Below are 510 nucleotides of genomic sequence, written 5' to 3' on the forward strand. Positions count from 1 at the left end.
CTGCTGCTGGGGTGTATACTGTTGAACGTACGGAAGCATTGCTGATAGTGGAGGCATCTGAGTGAAGGGCAGAGCTAAACCTCTGCCCTGCTGCCTCCATGTGCTGCTGCTGCTGCTGCTGCAGTTGGTGCTGCTGCTGCAGCTGCTGCTGCTGCTGCTGCTGCTGCTTCAGCTCTGTTCCCCCGTAAGGAGCCACTTCATCTCTGAGGTTGCGTTGTCTCCTCCTCTCATCCATTCGCTCAATCTGTAGAGTACAAGACAAAGGCTCACAAACCCTAAACCCTAAACCCTAAACCCTAAACCCTAGACCTTCATTAGTATAATAGACTGGATTCTGCGTGCTGCTGCTGCTATGCATGCGCTGCACTCGTTGCAGCAGCAAGTTGTATAAAGGAAGCAGCAGCAGCAGCTGTTTGCTGCTGATGAAGGGGGTTGCTGCAGCAACACCTTTAGTGGGGGGTACAGCCCCCCAGTAAGGGTGTTAGTAAACCCTAAACCCTAAANTGCTGC

The 510-nt window shown here is 52.8% G+C and overlaps 1 protein-coding gene across 1 annotated transcript in view; it reads right to left on the reverse strand.

Moving 5' to 3' along the window:
* EMH_0040700 (uncharacterized protein) overlaps window positions 1–235 on the reverse strand; it is a gene marked incomplete at both ends in the record, with an annotated part of 818 nt that extends 583 nt beyond the window's left edge. Inside the window, one exon of the mRNA XM_013495535.1 lies at window positions 32–235. Within this exon, the coding sequence (XP_013350989.1) occupies window positions 32–235 (204 nt within the window). The remainder of the gene's footprint in view (window positions 1–31) is intronic.
* Between the last annotated feature and the right edge of the window lie 275 nt (window positions 236–510).

Source organism: Eimeria mitis, genomic scaffold (genome assembly GCF_000499745.2).
Source record: "Eimeria mitis Houghton genomic scaffold, Emh_scaff1624, whole genome shotgun sequence".
In the NCBI taxonomy this organism is placed as follows: Eukaryota; Apicomplexa; class Conoidasida; order Eucoccidiorida; family Eimeriidae; genus Eimeria; species Eimeria mitis.